This window comes from Boleophthalmus pectinirostris, unplaced genomic scaffold (assembly GCF_026225935.1).
Source record: "Boleophthalmus pectinirostris isolate CB_2022bp ecotype Guang Dong unplaced genomic scaffold, ASM2622593v1 HiC_scaffold_22, whole genome shotgun sequence".
NCBI lineage: Eukaryota > Metazoa > Chordata > Actinopteri > Gobiiformes > Gobiidae > Boleophthalmus > Boleophthalmus pectinirostris.
In genome coordinates this window covers 41,430,594-41,451,248 of record NW_026571190.1, presented here as the reverse complement: position 1 = coordinate 41,451,248, position 20,655 = coordinate 41,430,594, and the positions used below count along the sequence as shown (strand labels likewise).

The window sequence follows — 20,655 nt, the reverse complement described above, 5'->3', positions numbered from 1 at the left end:
GAGAGAGAGAGAGAGAGAGAGAGAGAGAGAGAGAGAGAGAGTAGAGAGAGAGAGAGAGAGAGAGAGAAGAGAGAGAGAGAGAGAGAGAGAGAGAGAGAGAAGTGAGAGAATGAGGTGAGAGAGAGGAGAGAAAGAGAGAAAGAGGAGAGAGGGAGAGAGAAATTAACACAACAAGGACTAAACCAGGACTAAACCAGAACTAAACCAGGACTAAACCAGGACTAAACCAGGACTAAACCAGGACTAAACCAGGACTAAACCAGGACTAAATTGGAACTGAACCAGGACTAAACCAGAACTGAATCAGAACTAAACCAGGACTAAACCAGGACTAAACTGATCCCAAACGTCCACAGCGCCCCCACCTGTTCCTCGAGCACGTCGCAGGCCAGTCTGATGCGCGACACGTCCACCTGGTGCGGTTTGGCTTTGAGTTTCCGCGCTCGGAGGCTCCAGAGCTTCACGGCGGAGCTGTCGAACCCCGCCGCCAGCAGCCGACTGTCGGGGGAGACCTCGGCGGCGTTCAGCAGCGCCTCCGTGTGGTGGAAGGAGTAGAAGCACACGGTGGTGAGGGACGGCGGGCCTTCTCGGACCTTCTTGATGACGTCCTGGAGCGCGTCTAGAGCGGCCTCGTTCTGGGGGATCTCCGCGGGGACCTCCACGCCCTCCGCGCCCCCCTCTGCCCCGTCCACCCCCGCCCAGGACGAGAGCGCGTTGGGGGCGGAGGCGGCGGCGCCCGGAGCCCCGTACAGCTGCGGGAGAAACACACGAGCGACGGAAATGTGAGCACGTGAAGGCACAAAGTTTATTTGTACAACACAACTCGTACATAAAGTCATTCAAAGTGCTTCACAGAATAAGAAATACATTCAAATCACAACACAAACAAAACAAAAAACTATAATCATCATAAAATGAACAAAGAGAGAGATAAACAGAACTGTTTTGAGTCTCACATAGAGATGTAACAATAACTGAAATATCGTGATATCGTATCGTCAGAGTTCTCACAATAACATCGTGGACCATCACAATCCCTGTGTCATTCGTTCATTCGTTTTTCAATATAAAACCAAAAATAAGAAAACGAAAAAACAACTGCTTCCTTCGTTATTTGTCTCCAAAACCAAAATGAAAAAACAGATAATGATTCGTTTTTTCAGTTTTCGATTTTGTGTTTAAATGAAGAATGGAAAAAACGGCCGTTTCCTGTTTATGTGATTTCCGTGACTGTGATGCCGAAACTTTGCACCGCGTACGGACTGAACCAGGACTGAACCAGGACTGATCCAGGACTGAACCAGGACTGATCCAGGACTAATCCAGGTCTGGGACCAGAGCAGGACCAGGGTGGGACCAGGGTGGACTCCGAGCTTTGACTCTGAGCCTCAGCTTCGAGCTCCGGCCCTGTCGTGGGCTCTGAGCCTCTGGTCTGGTCCCGGTCTGGTCCCAGGTCTGGTCCTGGTCTTGTCTCGGTCTCAGGCCGCTCTGGTCCGGTCTGGTCCCAGTCTCAGTAGCGCTCTGGTCCCGCTCTGGTCCAGGTGTGGTCCCAGACCTGGTTCAGTTGGACCAAAAGCTCTTAGTTCGGTTCGTTTTCGTTGGTGTGAAAGCGTCAGTCGGATGCTTTGCTCCACCTCGGAACCAGCCGTGGTTCTTGAGTGTGGAGGACCGGAGCAGCCTGTCCGGACCTGTAGTCCGCAGAACATTCTCACTTTCCCCGCACGGAACCAGCGCACAGACGATGACACGGAACCGCTCGGACCGTCGGTCTCGGTCTCAGTCCCGGTCTGGTCCCGGTCTCAGTCCCGGTCTCAGTCCCGGTCTCAGTCCCGGTCTCAGTCCCGGTCTCAGTCCCGTCTCAGTCCGGTAGTCGCGGTGCATCACAGTCACTGAAGTCACGTAAACGGGAAACGGTCGTTATCCGTTTTTTCCATTTTTCATTTAAACACAAAATCGAAAAACTGAAAAAACGAATCGTTATCCGTTTTTTTCATTTTGGTTTTGGAGACAAATAATGAAGAAAACTGTTGTTATTTCGTTTTCTTATTTTTGGTTTTATATTGAAAAATGAATGAACGAATGATACACGGATTCATCACAATAAATCGAATCACAAGTCTCTTTGTTTAAATGAAGAGTTCTGGTGCAGCAACAGCTAAAAAGAAAGAGGGAACTACATAGACCATGATCCTTTGCTCTATTTCAGCGCAGACAACAAGAAGAAATAACAGTTTTAACACTTTTAACTCTTAGTTCTTTGGATTAAGTCTTATTGAGGCATTTTAAGAGGAAAAAGAAGCACATTCAGAGTTTTGTTAGCTCTACTAAATATCGCAATAAATAATCGTACCGTGAGATGTGTATAGTGAAAATATCGTACTGAGAGATTTGGATATTGTTAATGTTCATTAATGCAAAAATCCATCTTTATTTTGTGATTTATGAATAATGTCTCTGGACTTGGGTCATGAAGGTTTGTGACTTTTAAAATATGGATCCCCAGAAAAAAAAGTTTGAGAAACACTGATCCAGTTGATTCTCGTGAAGGTGTGTGGAGTTCAAAAACACAGTGGAGAGCTTCCTGTGTTACTACATGACATCACAAGGTGGAACAGAGTGTTTGAGAGAAGAAGAACTCATCGTAAACTGGTAGAAGTGTCTTTCTGTCTGACCTGGTAGTCTGTGCGCGGGGCCGTGGTCACCTCGAGCTGCAGCTGCGCGCTCAGTGCTCTGCAGAGGGCGCTGTTGTCCTCGCTCTGCAGGTATCGCAGCAGGTATCCGTACGCCGCCTCGCTCAGACGAACCACAAACTTATTCTCCAGAAAAGCCGAGAGTTTGGAGCTGGAGCTGATGTCCTGCAGGAGGGAAATATGACACTTTGATTTAGATATTTTTATATATGAAAATAATAAGAAAAGCTTTGCAAATGTATAGAGGCTTTGCACAGTCACGTGACCCTATAGTAACAGTACCTACGCCGCCATGACACCGGACACACTATGTCACTGACTTCAGCAGCGTCGGAGAAACATGGGCAGGTTTTGTTGTGTATTTGGTTGTTCTAGACGCTCTGAACGGGATAAAACAAATCGTTTCTTCACTGTTCCTCTGGAAATGACTCATCAGGATCAAACAAGGGAATTATCGGGAAAAAACGGGAATTATGTCTAGAGAACATAAACCACGAAGAGATTTCCTATTGTACCATCAACACACACGTCACTTTCATCAAGGTGTTTGTTATTTAAATAGTTTCATAGTTTATTTAATGAGAGAAGCACATTTACTGAACTAAAATGTAAAAAGAAAACATTTGCAGTAGAAACTGTATGTTCCAGCACATATAAACATGTCACTCGTCGTAGGACCATGTTTTCTTTATTGTCTTGTTTATCCACAACTTTGTCTTCTAGAATTAATCGTTTTTTGTGAGTGGATCTTTGTAACGTTCGTGAGGATCTTTTCATGGTCGATTCTTTCGAGGTTCGTCTCACAGACTCTTCGACTCGTGCGTCGTGTTGATCACAGGAGCCAGTGTGGGTTCTTGAATCGTAAACTAGTGCAGGTTTTCCTGGATAAATTAATGACATTTTAGTTCAGTAAATGTGCTTGAAACAATGATGAAACTTCGTGTTTTGATGGGACCATTGGAAATCTCTTCGTGGTTTATTTTTGCTGCTTTAATCCAAGTCTTTTTCCTGATAATTCCCTTGTTTGATCCTGATGAGTCATTTCCAGAGGAACAGTGAAGAAACAAATCGTTTTATCCCTTTCAGAGCGTCTAGAACATGTGTCAAACATACGGCCCGGGGGCCGGATCCGGCCCTCCAAGACCTTTAATCTGGCCCTCGGCTGATTTTCTACTCAAATATTTTAATTATATTTTCTATTAAAATATTTGTAATTTTCTGCGGTGTTTATCACAGCAGCGTCTCCAGCGTCTCTGTACGTGGCCCCTCCCACCAGAGCAGCACAAATGAAGACTTGTCTCTTTCCAAACGCTCTTAAAGGACGATCGTTTTGACTGTTGACCGTGACACCCTCATCAGAAAAATGTCCAACATGAGAAAAGTGGAGCCGAGTGCAGGATTTTACAACAAAAATTTACTTATTCCTATTTACAGACAAGTTCATGTTAAAACTTTGTGTTGAAATTGCATTTTTCTTAAAGTTTCAGATTGTTCATAATATTTTGTAAAAGAAAGAGTTCATCAGTTTAAAAAGATTTCTGTAATAGATTTGTGTTTCTCTGGCCAAATATTTGAACTTATTGCTATTTTTGGGGTTTATATGCCTTTTTTTTTTTCCGGCCCCTTTGGGATCAAAGTAGATTGGATACGGCCCCCAGACCAAAATGGGTTTGACTCTCCTGATCTAGAACAACTAAATACACAACAAAACCTGCCCATGTTTCTCTGATGCTGCTGAAGTCAATGACAGTGTGTCCGGTGTCATGGCGGCGTAGGTACTGTTGTTATAGGGACACGTGAGGGTGCAAAGCCTCTATAGATACTTTCCAGCTGATCATCAACATTCTGTGATGGTGAAGCTAACTGGAGGCACTGCTCTGTCTGAAGCTCTGTTACTGTAAAATCTGGACATTTATTTAAAGGAAGAAACAAGCCCACTGATCTTAAACTGCTTTAGTGTCCATCTCCAAATGTGTTTCTAACAGTATTTACTTCAGCTGTTCCCATCTGTTTTAAACATATCGGGCAATTTCTGATTTTCAATTTGTCGAACGCGACGACGTTATTCTCCCAGACGGATTCAAGACACTCGCCGTCCTGCAGAACATCGCGACGTGAAGCGCGGGAGTTCGTACCTGCGGCGAGAGGACGTGTCGGAGCTGCTCCACGACGGGCCTCTGCTCGGGCTCCTGGAGGAACAGCGAGTGGAAGCGGCCGTAGAAACTGTCCACCGCGGACTTCAGCCCGGAGCGAACCATGTCCAGATGCAGGTAAACGAAGAGCGGGAAGAGGACCAGGCTCACCTCCCGCGCCCACGGGAGATCTGTGTCTGAGGACCGACGCGACACACAAAAAGAAACACATGTCCAGTTATAATGAGGACATGACAAACTAGAATAAAGTTCAGATTTTTTGTGCTTAGTGCTGCACTTTACTTTTTGAAAAGTTTTGTTTACTGTTTACAAGGAATTTTTTTTTATTTTTTTATTATATTTCAAACATTTGTTGCTTATTTGAGAATATTTTATTTAAATTATTACTTTCACCAAGCAGCGGTTTACATTTACGTTATTTTCCGTTTGTAAAATGTTAAAACAAATTGTTGGTTTAATAAAAACACAAATAAACAAAGTGAGAATGGTTTTGCATTTTGTTCCCAAACTGACCCGAAAATGAACCAAACTATGACCTTGAAAAAAAGGAACTGAGACAAACACACGAACCGTGATTTTTGAACCGTTACAGCATTAATATTATAGTTTTTGAACATTCTAAATTCTGTCAGTGCATTTATTGTCGTCTGTTTTAAGCAAAAGGCGCAGACGTTCAGAAATAATCAGGACAGAATCATGAGAATTTAACAGAACATTGGAGCGGAGGGAAAGACAGACTAACATTTTCCAGGATTTCCATGACCGTGGGAACCCTGACTGTTTTCTTTGGTTAATGCAGCTCTGTGCTCAAAAGGCTTTCCAGGACTAAACCAGGACTGAACCAGGACTGAACCAGGTCTAAACCAGGACTGAAACAGGACTAAAACCAGGACTAAACCAGGACTGAACCAGGACTGAACCAGGACTGAACCAGGACTGAACCAGGTCTAAACCAGGACTAAAACAAGACTAAAATCAAGACTAAACCAGGTCTAAACCAGGACTGAACCAGGACTGAACCAGGACTGAACAGGTCTAAACCAGGTCTAAACCAGGTCCAAACCAGGTCTAAACCAGGTCTAAACCAGGACTAAACCAGGACTGAAAAGGACTGAACCAGGTCTAACCAGGTCTAAACCAGGACTAAACCAGGACTAAACCAGGACTAAACCAGGACTAAACCAGACTGAAACCAGGTCTAAACCAGGACTAAACCAGGACTAAACCAGACTGTAAAACCAGGTCTAAACCAGGACTAAACCAGGACTAAACCAGGACTAAAACCAGGACTAAACCAGGTCTAAACCAGGTCTAAACCAGGTCTAAACCAGGTCTAAACCAGGTCTAAACCAGACTAAACCAGGACTGAACCAGGTCTAAACCAGGTCTAAACCAGGCTAAACCAGGACTAAACCAGATCTAAACCAGGTCTAAACCAGGTCCAAACCAGGTCTAAACCAGGTCTAAACCAGGTCTAAACCAGGACTGAAACAGGACTGAACCAGGTCTAAACCAGGTCTAAACCAGGACTAAACCAGGACTAAACCAGGACTAAACCAGATGTAAACCAGGTCTAAACCAGGACTAAACCAGGACTAAACCAGGACTAAACCAGGACTAAACCAGATGTAAACCAGGTCTAAACCAGGACTAAACCAGGACTAAACCAGGACTAAACCAGGACTAAACCAGATGTAAACCAGGTCTAAACCAGGACTAAACCAGGACTAAACCAGGACTAAACCAGGACTAAACCAGGACTAAACCCTGACTCTTGTGTTTTTCAGACATGCGACTGAAAATGTGAAACCCAAAGCTCGTAAATTCTTGTAATGTAATAAAAACAGAATCATGATCTCGTCCCTGTGTCGATCTGCTGTTTGGGTAAAATCATTTCACTGTTTTCTTTGTTTTCTTTTCTTTGGTTCTGTGCTTAAAAACAAAACAAAAAAAACCACTGTGCTCCACCCGCTCCTCCTCCTGATCAGCCTCCGCCAGGAAAATCAAGAAAACACGAATCGTGGCCTTTGTCCCGCCCCCGGTTTGTGTTTGAGATCGAGACTTTTACCTGAGAGAAAAGAGTGAAGTCTGGAGAACTGAGCCTCGTACTGCTGAGGGTCGGACTGACACGGAGCCGCTGAAACCACGTTCGCACAGCCCGACTCTGTCTGCACTGAAGACACGAAGACACGAAGACACGAAGACACGAAGAGGAAGAGGAAGAGGGAGAGCATCAGCACAAGAGGGAAAAGAAACATTTATTTAACATTCATACAGTTCTGTCAAACAGACAAAAGGGTTTATTTGGAGTGAAGACGATGGAGTAAGAAGCTTTTAGAAATCGAGATGCCGGACTTTTGCAACGGACTAAACCAGGACTAAAACAGGACTAAAGCAGGACTAAAACAGGACTAAAGCAGGACTAAAACAGGACTAAAGCAGGACTGAACCAGGACTAAAGCAGGACTAAAGCAGGACTAAAGCAGGACTGAACCATGAACCAGGACTAAATCAGGACTGAACCAGGACTGAAACAGGACTGAACCAGGAATAAAACAGGACTGAACCAGGACTGGTACCAGGACTAAATCAGGACTAAACCAGGAGCGAACCAGGACTGAACCAGGACTAAATCAGGACTAAATCAGGACTGAACCAGGACTGAACCAGGACTGAACCATGAACCAGGACTAAACCAGGACTAAAACAGGACTGAACCAGGACTGAACCAGGACTAAAACAGGACTAAAACAGGACTGAACCAGGACTGAACCAGGACTGAACCATGAGCCAGGACTAAATCAGGACTAAAACAGGACTAAAACAGGACTAAAACAGGACTGAACCAGGACTGAACCAGGACTAAAACAGGACTGAGTGTCGGGACGAGCTCGGAGGTGAGCCAATGTAGATTAGTCTCTGATCAGTCCTGGTTTAGTCCTGTTTTAGTCCCTGCTGTGTGGTCCAAAAGTCCCACATCTCGTTCGATGTTTCTTCTGCTCTATAAAAACATTTACTCATGATATTGTTTATTACGTGTCTTTAATGTGGATTTCAAAGTCCCTGGGTTCGGGGGTTTGATGGTAAAATATTTTTTTGTGTGTGTGTGTTTTTTGTGTGTTTCCGTAGTTACCCGTGATGCTGGCTGCCATCTCCTCCGGCGTCTGGCAGAGTTTGGCTGTTTTCAGTGAGCTGTCGGTGTCCACATACTGCCTCCTCTTCAAGTACTGAGCCACAGCGTACTGAATCTGCTCCGTACGCACGCGCTTCATCACCTCCACAAAACACAAAACAAAACAACACACAATATTTTAAACAATGCATTTTTACAGAGCCTTTTCTAGTTGGTAAAAATATTTGGCAAACTAGAAAAGCAGTCAGAGAGCGCAGACCTCCGCCAAGGACTACAGTCCCCCTCATATTAATTGTGTTTTCCATAAATATTTGTCTCGTATCTTTCAATTTGGAATATGAAAGAGGATCCCATTGTCCATCCCTGAGTCAAATTTCATGGGGTTTGGTCAATAATTAACCGAGATATTGAGAAACAAAATTTTTGGCCCCATTTACCACAATGTTAACTAAAATTTCAAAGTGATCCAGAATCCAGGATTTCTTCTGGATCATCCCCAAAATGAAATCAGTTCTTCCTTTTCACATTTCCAACAAATCCTGAAAATTTCATCAAACTCGGTCCATAACTTTTTGAGTTATGTTGCTAACAGACAAACAAACAAACAAACAAACAAACGCCGGCAAAAACATAACCTCCTTGGCGGAGGTAAAAATCAGACTGTAATTATGTGTTTACAGATTATAACAGATTACAACTGAACCTTGAACTTGATACTCAATACCAATTTCAATAACACAATCATAATTAAAAAAACACACACACACACTCACGGAGAATACTCTAGTAACACGGCATGAAGTTATTCGAAAATATAATTTGTTGAAAGCAGCTGGAATCCTGATCTGGCCCTTTTCCTCTACAGTTTTTTTTTTTTTTTTTTTTGAGTACAGACTTTTTTGAGTACAGACCCAATCTTTTTATTTTGGAAAGAAAAAGGATTAACAGCTTTGTGCACGTTCGTGAAGGGAAACACTTTCAAATCATTTGAAAATCAGAAAGCAGAATTCAATTTAGATAACACAGATTTGTTTAGATATCTACAGGTAAGTCATTTTTACAACACAGATATAAACCAAGATGATAACAGTAGTATTCGTTTTCTAAAGATGCTTATAAAGTTCTGCCCAGTACATCTGTCACTAAACTTTATAAAGAGCTGCAAAAACAAAAGAGTAACAAAAGATTTTATGTTAAATCTAAATAGGATTATCAGAGGGTGATTGGCTCTAAAAGGTGGAGGATATTTGGGCGGAAGTGTTTTATACGATTCTTTATTACTCCTCAAATTACTGCCAAAGTTCAAGGGTTGGACTGTTGTTTGTTGGAGACAGTGTGGCCATTATAACACCAATCACACTCACATTTTTTGGACAATGTACAAAATTAAAATCATTCTGGGACAATGTGTTTGAAAAAACAGATACGATCTTGACTTATTTTGTCCCAAAGATATTTTTGTTAAACCTTCTGCCTGGAGAGGTGATCGAAAAAGCAGACAGAACCTTTTTAAAGATTCTGACATTGGCATAAAAAAACGTAATAACAAGAAGCTATTTAAAAAGGCCCCACCGTCAGTGAATCAGTGGCTCGACATTATAGAAGAAATATATTCACTGGAGCAACTGACTCTACGACTCAAAGGACATTTCTTCACTAAACTCTAGACAAAAGGGTTGAAATATAATCAAAAAGAGCGCCCCAATCTTTGCATTGGGTGTATTTGTTTGTTTTTTACTACACAAAACTTGAAAAACTGAATAAATAAAAAAACAAAAAAAACAAACACACACACTTTCTTTAAACAATAGAATATGATTTTCAATATTAAATGGTAGTAGTTTCTTTTCTATTCTCTTGTGGCATCATATTAATTTACAACAGCAACAACTGAACCAAACTGCAATAAAGGAGTAAAAAATAGTCAAGGTCCTACACAAGGCAATAAAAATAAAAATAGAGTAAGACGTCTATTATCTGTAAAAGGTAATTCTGCATAAAGAAGTAGCAAGTTGTGTGAAATGTCTTGCCAAAGTGTACAACAACAGTAAACAATGTGAGAAGGTGAGATGCAGAAAAGCAGATTCTCACATAAACATCTCTATCAACTGGCGTATTTGAAAAGATATTTTATTATGAGTTTTTTTGGGGTTTTTTTGTTCTTTTTTTTTACAGAAATTGTTCAAGTAGATGTGTAGACCCTGTCAAATCTTATGTCTTCAGAATGTTCAAAATTCTGGAGTGGAGGCAAAATGAAGTCAACATAAAATATTTACAATGATTTACTGAGGAGCAGACCTAAATACTAATCGTTTTATGACATATAACAAAAAATAATTTAGAATTTTCAAGGTACAAAGCTTATTTACTTTCCTTCTCTCTTAAGGGTGGAAAAAAAATAGTTTTCTAACCCTAAAATAATATTTGGCCACTAGTTCCCGCTCTTTTTCACCAACAAAATTTCTGAACTTTTCCATGACTTTTTCATGAGCTAAAGTGAATTTTCCATGACTTTACAGCACCTACATGTGTCGAACTGATCAGACTTTTAGAGCTAAATCTGAAATGTGAACTCTTTCCACTCACTTTATGGTTTGGGATTATAGTTTTTTAACATTCTTAATCCTGTCAGTGCATTTATTGTCGTCTCTTTTAAACAAAAGACACAGACGTTCGGAACACTGGAGCTGTGTGAAAGAGATACTAAAATTCCATGACTTTTCCAGGCATGGAAAAAATACATTTTCACTTTCTACATTTCCAGGATTTCCATGACTGTGAGAATCCTGATTTGGGCTTCACCAAAAGTATAATTTATGATGAAATGTGTAATATACATGTAGATGAAGTGAAAAACTGTTGTGGGCTCAACATTTCTGTAAGGATTTGTCCAATAAAACCTCAAAAGTGTAAATTTTGGTTTTGTAAAAATGCTTAGTGTCTATGATAATCTCTTGTCAAGTAAACAAATAATGCAAAACACAAATATAAGTGTTTTTAAACTGTGTCTTTGTGGTTTTCATTTTGCAAACTGTCCTTGATTTTTCATTATTTTGTGATATTCTGAAATTAATCCTAGTTTTCCCATTAAAATCACATTATTGTTCCACTTCATTTTTGCCTCCAGGTGCCTCCAATCCGTAATTTAGAATGTTTTTGTTTACAATTTTTCAAAAGGGTCTATTTAATTATTTACATTTTTAAAAAATTCTGTAGTTTTGAGCATCAGATCGATTTGTGCACAGCATTTTCGAAGGGAGGGAGCTATCTTGAGTCTCATGATTATAATTCCAACATAAACCGGACATTTTAGCACAAATCAAAAGTGTTGGGTAGTAACAGATTACATGTACTGCAGTTATGTAATCAGAGTACAAATTATGAGTAACTGTATTCAGTTACAGTTTCAATGAGAGGTAATTGGATTACAGTTACCGGAACTTTGTTGAAATAAATGGATTACATGGTGGTATTTTCACATTTTGGGCTAAACCAGGACTAAAACCAGAAATAAAACCAGAACTAAGACCAGGACTAAACCAGGACTTAACCATTACTAAATCAGGACTAAACCAGGACTTAACCATTACTAAATCAGGACTAAACCAGGACTTAACCATTACTAAACCAGGACTAAACCAGGACTAAACCAGGACTAAACCAGGACTTAACCAGGACAGAAACCAGGACTAAACCGGGACTGAAACCAGGACTAAAACCAGGACTAAATCAGGACTAAAACCAGGACTAAACCAGAACTTAACCAGGTGTAAACTAGGTCTAAAGCCAGGACTAAGACCAGGACTCAACCAGGACTAAACCAGAACTAAAACCAGGACTAAACCAGAACTAAACCAGGACTAAAACCAGGTCTAAACTAGGACTAAACTAATACAATATTACATTACATTACATTACGTTACAAACTACATTTTGGGGTATATAATCTGTAATCTGTAGGGGAATACATTTTAAAAGTCACCTCTCCAACACTGTGAATCACACACGTTTGTTTACAACTGTCAGGTGCATTTTGAGCTAAACAGCGGCTAACGGGCTCGTGCTCCGCGGCCCGGTGTAAACTTTCCGCGGGATGTTCAAGCTTTCACACTCCGACGCTCATTAATCACAACTTACTGCATTTCGCGTGTCTCGTCTTCACTCTCGAACGTGATTCACTGTGATAATTTTGTGTTTTCTCGGTTAAATCGGGCGGTTTTTGCGGGATAACGCGCGCGGCTCCAGTCCATCTATTCCCTGATGCTACATGCTAAAATGCTAAGGATCGATTGAGTTTCCCTGTTGTTGACACTTTTTTTTTTTTTGGGGGGGTTTTCTGCGAGCGATTATTATTCCTAAACCATTAAAACGCAAATAAAACATATTTTTTTAAAAAGTAAATTTAAATAAAATACGTGTAGATGTGTTTTAATGCGCTGGAAGTCGTTTGCTTATAGTTTTTTATTATTTTGTTAGTTTGATAAAATAATTCTGTCTCTTTCTGATGACGCTCTCATCGATTGAGTTTCCCTGTTGTTGCCACTTTTTTTGAGCCGCGGTGGATTTTTCTGCGAGCGATTATTATTCCTAAACCATTAAAACGCAAATAAAACATATTTTTTAAAAAGTAAATTTAAATAAAATGCGTGTATATGTTTTTTAATGCGCTGGCAGTCGTTTGCTTATTGTTTTTATTAATTTTATTAGTTTTATAAAATAATTCTGTGACGTTCTGATGACGCACTCACTGATGGACTGCACCGCGCGCTGTTCGGTCATTCACGTTTGAAACATCACATTGTTTTTTCTTTATATTTTAATAATTTATTCCCGCACGGAGGTTTTGAGCCTCGGGGAACATGTTCAGCCCGCGCACAGGTCCAGGCTCCGGCCGACGGCAGCCGAACAGACCGTCGGTCCGGAAGAGTGTCGGAGGAGCGGGGTCCGGCCTGCTGTTCTCCCCGCGCAGGACGCCTCTGTCCGGGGCCAGGTGAGAGCGCGCGGCCCGCTGGAGCTCCGGGGGTTCACTGTGATGCAACTCCAATTATAAACAGTGTTGGGAAGGTGACTTTTAAAATGTATTCCCCTACAGATTACAGATTACACACCCCAAAATGTAGTTTGTAACGTAATCCATTAAATTACTTAAAGTGAGTAACTTAATCTGAATACTTTGGATTACTTGATATTGTCATGCTTTTGAAAACTACATGAATGTAGCAACCACATTCTGAAAATTCTTGTTTGTTCTCTTCAAATTGGCCCTGGTTTAGTCCTGGTTTAGTCCTGGTTTAGTCCTGGTTTTAGCCCTGGTTTAGCCCAAAATATGAAAACAGGAAAATACCTCTGTGTAATCCATTTATTTCAACAAAGTAACTGTAATCCAAATACTACTCACTGAAACAGTAACTGTAAGTTAATACAGTTACTCATAATTTGTACTCTGATTACGTAACTCCGGTACATGTAATCTGTTACTCCACAACACTGGTGATTTGTGCTAAAATGTCCGGTTTGGAATTATAATCAGGAGACTCAAAAGATAGCTCCCTCCCTTCGAAAATGCTGTGCACAAATCGATGTGATGCTCGACATAACTCCAGTACATGTAATCTGTTACTCCCCAACACTGCTGATCTATGATATACATCACAAGTTAAGTGACTGTTGAATTCACAAATATGCAGTAAATCAACTCATAGTATGATTTTTTTTTAAATAATTATTGTGATTTATACCCTGGATGATTATGAAGACGTCACAAGTTGTTTGAAAAAAACTGTGATATGTATCTTAAGTTAAATGACTTGTCTTTGTCTTTGAATGTGTCGAATATCCAATATCAAACCAGTTTAACCGCGGTTACACTCTAAACAACAGAAAAGTACGTTTCTCGAAAAGGAGCGGGAAGCAGAAAAACTTATATTAACTCGCTTCTCTTCATGACAGAGTTTCAAAAATGATGTGGTTTCTTCTGTACATTGATCACAAACTTTACACGTATAGTAAAATAAATTTCACACTATGGTCGTACCAACTAATAATAATGATAAAGAAGGCACAGAAGTTTATCTTTTATAACTGTATCAAAATAAGCAAAATGAGAAAAATGTAAGAATATTTTGTTTATTTTTCACAGATCGACGCCGACTCGAGGTCAGAGCCACTCGGTCCCGGAGCCGGTGAGCTACGACGTCCAGACGTTCGGCTCCTCTCTCCCGGTCAAAGTCATGGAGGCTCTCACTACGACTGAACGTGAGCGGCTGATTTAACTTTTAAAGTGTGAGATATGAGACATTTTCAACAAAAATATGAGATATTTTCAACATGACAACACAAATCTTCAAAGTTCAACGCAAACATAGACTAACAATGATATAATTGAGGTAGGGTTGAGGTCTGGGTTACGTTAAAGTTCTTACGTCAGGTTCTGCTCATTTTACTAAAACACTTTAAGACCAATATTTTTAAGGTTTTTGTAAAAAAAAACATTTACACTAGGTCTTCCAATTTTGGCCTTTTTTTTAGGTTGAAAATGTTACTTTCTGGTTGGAAATCGTCACATCACACAAGGGAATTCCGTCACTGTTTACCTAGCACACAGAAATGATTATTTAACAAATAAAATAAAAAAGAAACACCTTTATTCTGTTGAAATAATGTTTAAAGTATCAGAAAAATTTGTTTTTTTTGTGTAAATTGTAACTTTTTGATAGACTTCTCTCAGTGTGATTCTCTCTAATTCTCGTAAATTTCAACTTTTTTTTCTGCCTTTCTTCACAAATTAAAACTAATTTATACACACACACAGGTTTTATCCCACCAGATTAAATCTAAATTAGAGAATAATAAAAAAAAAGTTGTCATATGCACTCCAGGGAATGAATGTAAACCAAATGAATGTTTCCAAAGATGATTAAAACCCAACATGAGCGTGTATCTATAAAATGTAAAAACTTCTGTGTCTTGTGTCGTCAGCTGAGGATCAGATCTCGGTGAAGGTGGATGAGAGCGGCTGGGCCTGGATGGTCTGTGGAGAGAAGCTCATCATCTGGAAAATCTGTCAGACGGCGGTGGCCAAGGTCAGACTCCTCCCACCTCCACCCTCTGCCACGACGGTCGACTTTCTCTAACAAAAATATGAAACCCTGTCTGCAAAGCACTTCCAAGTTCTAGTCCAAGATCAGTCCTGGTTTAGACCTGGTTTAGTTCTTGTTTAGACCTGGTTTAGTCCTGGTTTATACCTGGTTTAGACCTGGTTCGGTCCTGGTTCGGTCCTGGTTCGGTCCTGGTTTAGACCTGGTTTAGACCTGGTTCGGTCCTGGTTTAGTTCTGGTTTAGACCTGGTTTAGTCCTGGTTTAGACCTGGTTTAGTCCTGGTTCGGTCCTGGTTTGGACCTGGTTTAGTTCTTGTTTAGTCCTGGTTTAGTCCTGGTTTAGACCTGGTTTAGACCTGGTTCAGCTCTGGTTAAGTTCTGGTTTAGTCCTGGTTTAGTCCTGGTTTAGTCCTGGTTCAGCTCTGGTTTAGACCTGGTTCGGTTCTGGTTTAGTTCTGGTTTAGACCTGGTTTAGTCCTGGTTTAGTCCTGGTTCGGTCCTGGTTTAGACCTGGTTTAGTTCTTGTTTAGACCTGGTTTAGTCCTGGTTTAGACCTGGTTTAGACCTGGTTCAGCTCTGGTTAAGTTCTGGTTTAGTCCTGGTTTAGTCCTGATTCAGCTCTGGTTTAGTTCTTGTTTAGACCTGGTTCAGCTCTGGTTTAGTCCTGGTTTGGTCCTGGTTTAGTACTGGTTTAGTCCTGGTTTAGACCTGGTTTATATTTATAATTATTTGGACATGATTATTGGACATTGATTGACAGCTTTGTTAAACAGGGAAAGGGGCGTTACCTTCGACATCCTCGCTCCTGATTGGCTCTTTTGTTGCTGTGATTACAAATATGCAACTGACTACAAATTCGCTCCTATAACTGCAGTCTCGATGAGCTTCATTTGACTGGAGCTGAACGTCCGCTTCTGTACACAGTCTGTGGTTCGTCTGTGGTTCGTGTGTGGTTCGTCTGTGGTCGTCTGTGGTTCGTCTGTGGTTCGTCTGTGGTCGTCTGTGGTTCGTCTGTGGTCGTCTGTGGTCTGTCTGTGGTTCGTCTGTGGTCGTCTCTGTGGTCGTCTGTGGTTCGTCTGTGGTCGTCTGTGGTTCGTCTGTGGTCGTCTGTGGTTCGTCTGTGGTTTGTCGTGGTTCGTCGTCTGTGGTCGTCTGTGGTTCGTCTGTGGTTCGTCTGTGGTTCGTCTGTGGTTGTCTGTGGTCGTCTGTGGTCGTCTGTGGTTCGTCTGTGGTTCGTCTGTGGTTCGTCTCTGTGGTCCGTCTGTGGTCCGTCTGTGGTTTGTCTGTGGTCGTCTGTGGTCGTCTGTGGTTCGTCTGTGGTTCGTCTGTGGTTCGTCTCTGTGGTTCGTCTGTGGTCGTCTGTGGTCGTCGTCTGTGGTTCGTCTGGTTCGTCTGTGGTTCGCCTGTGGTTCTGTGGTTCTGTGGTTCGTCTGTGGTTCGCCTGTGGTCGTCTGTGGTCGTCTGTGGTTCGTCTGTGGTTCGTCTGTGGTTCATCTGTGGTTTATCTGTGGTCGTCTGTGGTTCGTCTGTGGTCCGTCTGTGGTTTGTCTGTGGTCGTCTGTGGTTCTGTGGTCTCGTCTGTGGTCGTCTGTGGTTCGTCTGTGGTCGTCTGTGGTTCGTCTGTGGTCGTCTGTGGTTCGTCTGTCTGTGGTTCGTCTGTGGTCGTCTGTGGTCGTCTGTGGTCGTCTGTGGTCGTCTGTGGTCGTCTGTGGTCGTCTGTGTCTGTCTGTGGTCGTCTGTGGTCGTCTGTGGTTGTCTGTGGTGTCTGTGGTCGTCTGTGGTTCGTCTGTGGTTCGTCTGTGGTCGTCTGTGGTCGTCTGTGGTTTGTCTGTGGTCGTCTGTGGTTCGTCTGTGGTTGTCTGTGGTTCGTCTGTGGTTCGTCTGTGGTCGTCTGTGGTCGTCTGTAACCTCGTCTCTCCGTTCTCCCGCAGCTGTCGGTGTGTAAGGAGCTGCAGTTGCCTCCCAGCGAATATTCCTTCAGCTCGGACCTGATCTCGGTCTCGTCCGCCTCCCCCCTGGACTCCGCCCCGGTCCAGTCCATCTGCGTCCTGGCGCTGTCCACGGAGGGATCGGCCCGGCTCTGGCCCAGCCTCGCTCACGAAGGGAACTACTCGGACTCGGAGCTGGACCTGGGGGACCTCACGCACTCTGTGGTCGCGGTCAGGGTACGTGTAAAGGTTTTATATTACGCAAAACTGACTCTGGTGAGCTTTAAGTCGTGTTCTAACTCTGTTCCCTCGTCAAAAACAGACCTGGAGTTGTGTTTTGTTTCATTCACACATGTTCATTCACACTCTTTATTATTAGTCTGTCTACATCTCCAAAGCTCAAAACGCTCTGTTCCACCTTGTGATGTCATCAGGCATGAAAATCTCTCACTTTTTGGCGAAATCTACCGTTTTGAAGCCAGAACAGGGGCCCGGTCAAGCAGAAGTAAACAACAAGGCCAAAAATTCAAGTTAATGCGTCTGATATAAAAATGTATTGAACAGATACATATGTACTCTAGTTTATGAAACTGTTGACCTTTTTTCTGTTCCATTTTTGGTTCTAAAGTTCCATATGTTTTAAACAGATCCATGAATGAAACATGGAACAAAAATTATTTCCCAAATTTCAAAGACCTGCAAATCATGTCAATAAATGGATGTATTTCATCATATCTTGTGTTATTCCATCTTTGAACTGTTGATGAAGGGACAGGATTTAAAAAAAAAAAAGTATTTAAAATGATAAAAATGTTCTTGGAAGGACTGACATATTTTATAGAAATAGTTTCTTTCATTTTGAAGTAATATTAAAGTATTTGGAAGAAAAAAACTGACAAATGATGTAAAATCCTGCAGCTTCTACTTGTTTGCACAATTTTCCCTCCGTTACTTTTCCCTCCGTTACCATGACCTTTCTTAATAAAAAATCTCATGAGTCAAAAAGTAAGAGGTTTTTCAACCTAATCTTGTACCATATGGTAGAAAACTATATGAAGCAAATATTCAAACCAGTTTGTTAAGGATATGTAAGTGAGAACCAAGAGTTATCACTGTTTGGATTTATTGACCAAAAAGTGCTGCATATTTCATTCCCTCCGTTACTGAACATGAGTTTTTAAATTTTTTGTCAACAACTTGAAAGATTCTCACAGGTTTAACTTGACCCTGTTGGAGTGTAACTCTTTCCTACATTCTGATACTTTACTTATTTCAATAGTTCCTCTAGTTTCTGAATAAGAGACATTTGAATGTCAAAAACCGGACCCACAGGTGACCTACGTGAATCATGTAGATTCAGTGAGAAAAGATCGACGCAGGTACTGACCTCACTGTGAAACAGAGTGACAGGCTCCTCAGGCCCAGTGAGAATGATCCTTGTGCTCTTCCTTTAGTGCGTTTGTCAAGGTGCGTGCCGGCACAGGAACACACTCCTTTAAGTATAAAGGTAAGTCTCTCTCGTTTGTTTAAACAACAAAATATTTTCTGGGACGTGCCTTTCATTTAGACGGTGACAGCGTTTTTGGGGCTTAAAAACGCCAAAATCTGAAACGCCAAAATCTGAAACGCCAAAATCTGAAATCCTCCCGAAAATGCTTGTCTAAACTCGGAATAAAAAGTGAAGACGCGACGCCACTTCTTCTGTTCAGACCGTCATCGTATAAACGTAGTCTTAAACTGAAAATCTGAGCTAAAATTATCCAAATGAATCTGTTGAAGGTGTATAGAGTTTAAAAAACACAATGGAGCTCGTCCTGTTTCTGTGTTTTCAGTTTGACAGAAGAACTCGTGCTAAATGTGCAGGATTTGTGTGTAAAACATGCGTGAATGAAACAAAACTCAACTCCAGGTCTGTTCGTGATGAGGAAACGACATTAGAACACGACATTACGGATCAGAAACTGTTGTATAATCTGGTTTCTTCTGGTCCGTTTTCTCTCAGGGCGGCGGTTTTGTGATGTCGTCGTGTAAGAGTCGTCTGTTCAGAGCCTCCGCGGACTCTTCGGGGAGGCTGCAGTGCCACGCTCTCCCCCAGGGACAGGGCATGCTCTCTGGGATCGGACGCAGGGTCTCCAGCCTCTTTGGGATCCTGTCTCAGCCCGCCAGCGACACAGTGAGTCCCGGTTTAGTCCTGGGTATAGTTCCTGTGTTTAGTCCTTGTTAATCCTGGTTTAGTCCTGGTTTAGTCCAGTTTTAGTCCTGGTTTAGTCTAATTTTAGTCCCGTTTTAGTCCTGTTTTAGTCCTGGTTTAGTTCTGGGTTAGTCCTGGGTATAGTTCCTGTTTTAGTCCTTGTTTAGTCCTGGTTAGTCCTGGTATAGTTTCCTGTGTTTAGTCCTGGTTTAGTTCTGGGTTAGTCCTGGGTATAGTTCCTGTGTTTAGTCCTGGTTTAGTCCTGTTTTTAGTCCTGGTTTAGTCTAATTTTAGTCCTGTTTTAGTCCCGTTTTTTAGTCCTGGTTTAGTTCTGGTTATAGTTCCTGTGTTTAGTCCTGGTTTAGTTCTGGGTATAGTTCCTGTGTTTAGTCCTGGTTTAGTCCTGGTTTAGTCCAGTTTTAGTCCTGGTTTAGTCTAATTTTAGTCCCGTTTTAGACCCGTTTTAGTCCTGGTTTAGTTCTGGGTATAGTTCCTGTGTTTAGTCCTGGTTTAGTCCTGGTTTAGTCCTGGTTTAGTCCTGGTTTAGTCCTGGTTTAGTTCTGTGTATAGTCCCTGGTTTAGTCCCTCATTTAGTCTCTGATTTAGTCCCGGGGTTTAGACCCTGGTTTAGTTTCTCGTTTCAGGCATGAAAATCTCTAAACTTTCAGCGAAATTCACCTTTTTGAAGCCAAAACAGGAGATTATGTGAAGGACAAGACGAAACGCGAAGCAAAAAATACTGTATTTTTCGGAGTATAAGTCGCTCCGGAGTATAAATCGCAGGACCACCCAAACCATGACAAAAGAGCTGGCACAGAACAGACCGACAGCGACATCTGGGCTGAAGTGTGCCTAATAAACTATCAGATAAACCTGTGTTTGTCACATGTGCGTTTGGTTTGGTAAATGTGCAGAGGATAAATCCCACTGTAAAACCAAAAAGAGAATGTAACTCCTGTTAGGAACTTGAAAAAAACAGGTTTAAAAATCCTACACCCTGTATTCACTTTCTTCACAGTTTTGGGTAAAGTGCCAGTGGAAGTTCACGTAAAAAAGTGGTTCTCAAACTGTGGGTGAGGGTCCAAAAAAGGGCTGCACAGTGTTTCAGTGCAGCACAATTTGCTTGGCCTAAATGAACATTAATCAGATCAAAAGGATTTATAAAAACATTGATATAAATGAGCCAAAATAACTGTAAAATACAAATAACTGTATGGGATATTTCAATAACCTTGGGATGTGTTTTTTTCTCTTAGGAGGTGGATCACCAAAAAACTCGATCCATCTGCTCCTGGTCCGGCCCTTCTGTCAAATTTTAGAACCCTTTGTGGCCCATGAATCAAAAAGTTTGCTCACTCCTGGCCTATACTGTAACATAGAACCAAATACCGTATTTTCCGGGCTATTAGTCGCGCTCTTAAGCCTCTAACCGCATCAAAAAACGACCGCGCACCGCAATCCAG

The 20,655-nt window shown here is 41.8% G+C and overlaps 2 protein-coding genes across 2 annotated transcripts in view; one reads left to right on the top strand and one right to left on the bottom strand.

Moving 5' to 3' along the window:
* taf5l (TAF5-like RNA polymerase II, p300/CBP-associated factor (PCAF)-associated factor) overlaps positions 1 to 12,249 on the bottom strand; it is a 13,875-nt gene extending 1,626 nt beyond the window's left edge. Inside the window, exons 1-6 of the mRNA XM_055158673.1 lie at positions 12,114 to 12,249; positions 7,977 to 8,118; positions 6,912 to 7,016; positions 4,826 to 5,019; positions 2,673 to 2,855; positions 366 to 752 (exon numbers count right to left, since the gene is read on the bottom strand). Of these exons, the coding sequence (XP_055014648.1) occupies positions 366 to 752; positions 2,673 to 2,855; positions 4,826 to 5,019; positions 6,912 to 7,016; positions 7,977 to 8,115 (1,008 nt within the window). The 5' untranslated portion in view covers positions 8,116 to 8,118; positions 12,114 to 12,249. The remainder of the gene's footprint in view (positions 1 to 365; positions 753 to 2,672; positions 2,856 to 4,825; positions 5,020 to 6,911; positions 7,017 to 7,976; positions 8,119 to 12,113) is intronic.
* Positions 12,250 to 12,721: 472 nt separating this feature from the next.
* Positions 12,722 to 20,655, top strand: part of nup133 (nucleoporin 133) — a 29,874-nt gene continuing 21,940 nt past the window's right edge. The window contains exons 1-5 of the mRNA XM_020928587.2: positions 12,722 to 12,966; positions 14,116 to 14,231; positions 14,955 to 15,058; positions 17,005 to 17,238; positions 19,004 to 19,174. Of these exons, the coding sequence (XP_020784246.2) occupies positions 12,836 to 12,966; positions 14,116 to 14,231; positions 14,955 to 15,058; positions 17,005 to 17,238; positions 19,004 to 19,174 (756 nt within the window). The 5' untranslated portion in view covers positions 12,722 to 12,835. The remainder of the gene's footprint in view (positions 12,967 to 14,115; positions 14,232 to 14,954; positions 15,059 to 17,004; positions 17,239 to 19,003; positions 19,175 to 20,655) is intronic.